The sequence below is a fragment of the Leucopleurus acutus genome (genome assembly GCF_964270905.1).
Source record: "Leucopleurus acutus genome assembly, chromosome: 13".
Lineage (NCBI taxonomy): Eukaryota > Metazoa > Chordata > Mammalia > Artiodactyla > Delphinidae > Leucopleurus > Leucopleurus acutus.
The window spans coordinates 64832027-64833373 of NC_139155.1; the positions used below are offsets into that span (position 1 = coordinate 64832027).

At 50.0% G+C, this 1347-nt stretch overlaps 1 protein-coding gene across 1 annotated transcript in view; it reads right to left on the reverse strand.

Moving 5' to 3' along the window:
- PRAME (PRAME nuclear receptor transcriptional regulator) overlaps positions 1–546 on the reverse strand; it is a gene marked incomplete at both ends in the record, with an annotated part of 1107 nt that extends 561 nt beyond the window's left edge. The window contains one exon of the mRNA XM_082853733.1: positions 257–546. Within this exon, the coding sequence (XP_082709859.1) occupies positions 257–546 (290 nt within the window). The remainder of the gene's footprint in view (positions 1–256) is intronic.
- Positions 547–1347: the final 801 nt, after the last annotated feature.

Here is a 1347-nt window from a genome sequence, read left to right on the forward strand (position 1 = left end):
TCCTCATCCACCCTCAGATCCTGCTCAGTCCCCGCCTCTTAGACACCCAGGAACCTAACCACACTCTCAACCACCTCACAGCATGATCAGCTCTGAAACACGCCAGGTACTCTGAATGATGGCCTCAAGGACTCCCAGTGACTGATGCTGCACCAGCAGGAGATTCTGGCACATCCTTGGACCCCACATCACTGGACCCAGCTCCCCCTTCCTCAACTCATGGTGCCCTTACCAGCAAACCGACCTGTGCAGTCACCTGGGGCAAGCAATGTTGGCAGGACCCAGTTCCAGTCCATCTAGGACAGCTTCCAACAGGTCCCGAGTTACTGACTGATCCCTTAGCGATCCCAGACGGAGGCAGGGGAAGGGCCAGGCCTGCACCATTGCTGTCACAGTCTTCGTGTGGCCCCCATCAAAGGCTGCAGTGGATAGTATTGGGAAGAGGCCCACAGGAAGCTCCTCCAGGGCGCATATGGCTGAGTCTTTGTCACTCAGCAGGCTCTGTGCTGCAAGAGCCAAGAGGCTGAGAGGGTCCTGTCTGCTCATCTCCACGGACCTGAAGCAGGGAAGGGAAGGCCCTGAATGGGTTTTCACAGCACTGAGCCTCCTTCTTTCGGGCCAGAACAACCCAGGCCTCAATCACCCACAACAGCAGGAACCCCAGGTTGTCCCAGACCCCTCCTTCCATCCTGCAATTTCCAGTCATAAACCTCCAGCCCTTTCTCTGCTGGTGTCAGCCCAGGGTTCCCTGGCCCTGACAGCAGCTGGCTGAAATGAGAATAATCAGGGTTTTATCTCTGTCCCTCATTGGGCTTCAGAGAGTATAAGTTGCCAAACTTAATTTCTTGAGCTTTCCCCAGGATCACCACCACCTCCAAGGTGATTTTAAGGAACACGACTGAACACCCAGTCTCTTACCATAGGCCAGTGGTAAGAGGTCAGATCCTGAAGTTTTGTCTGCCTTCTCTGGCAAGCAGGGCTTCTAAAATAGTGACCACAGCTTTCCACATGTTCTCACCTCTCCTCTGTCCCATTCTATGGAGTGAATTGCTAACTCACATTCCACCAGGCTTCAGTGCAGTTCAGAGATGAGAAAACTTTCAAAAACATCAACAAGATATAAAACTCTTCTTACGGAGCTATTAAAATTTTGACACAAAATGTCAGAAAAAGAAAAAGGAAAATTATAGTACAATCCCATACATAAGTATAGATTCTTAAAAGTCTCGAGTAAAATATTACCAAGTGGAACAGTGTTTTTTAAAGAAGCAGGATCACAAAGGGTTTCTTCCAGGAATGAAAGGAGAGTGCATGTTAGAGCACCTGTCAGGGAACTTCTGATTACAC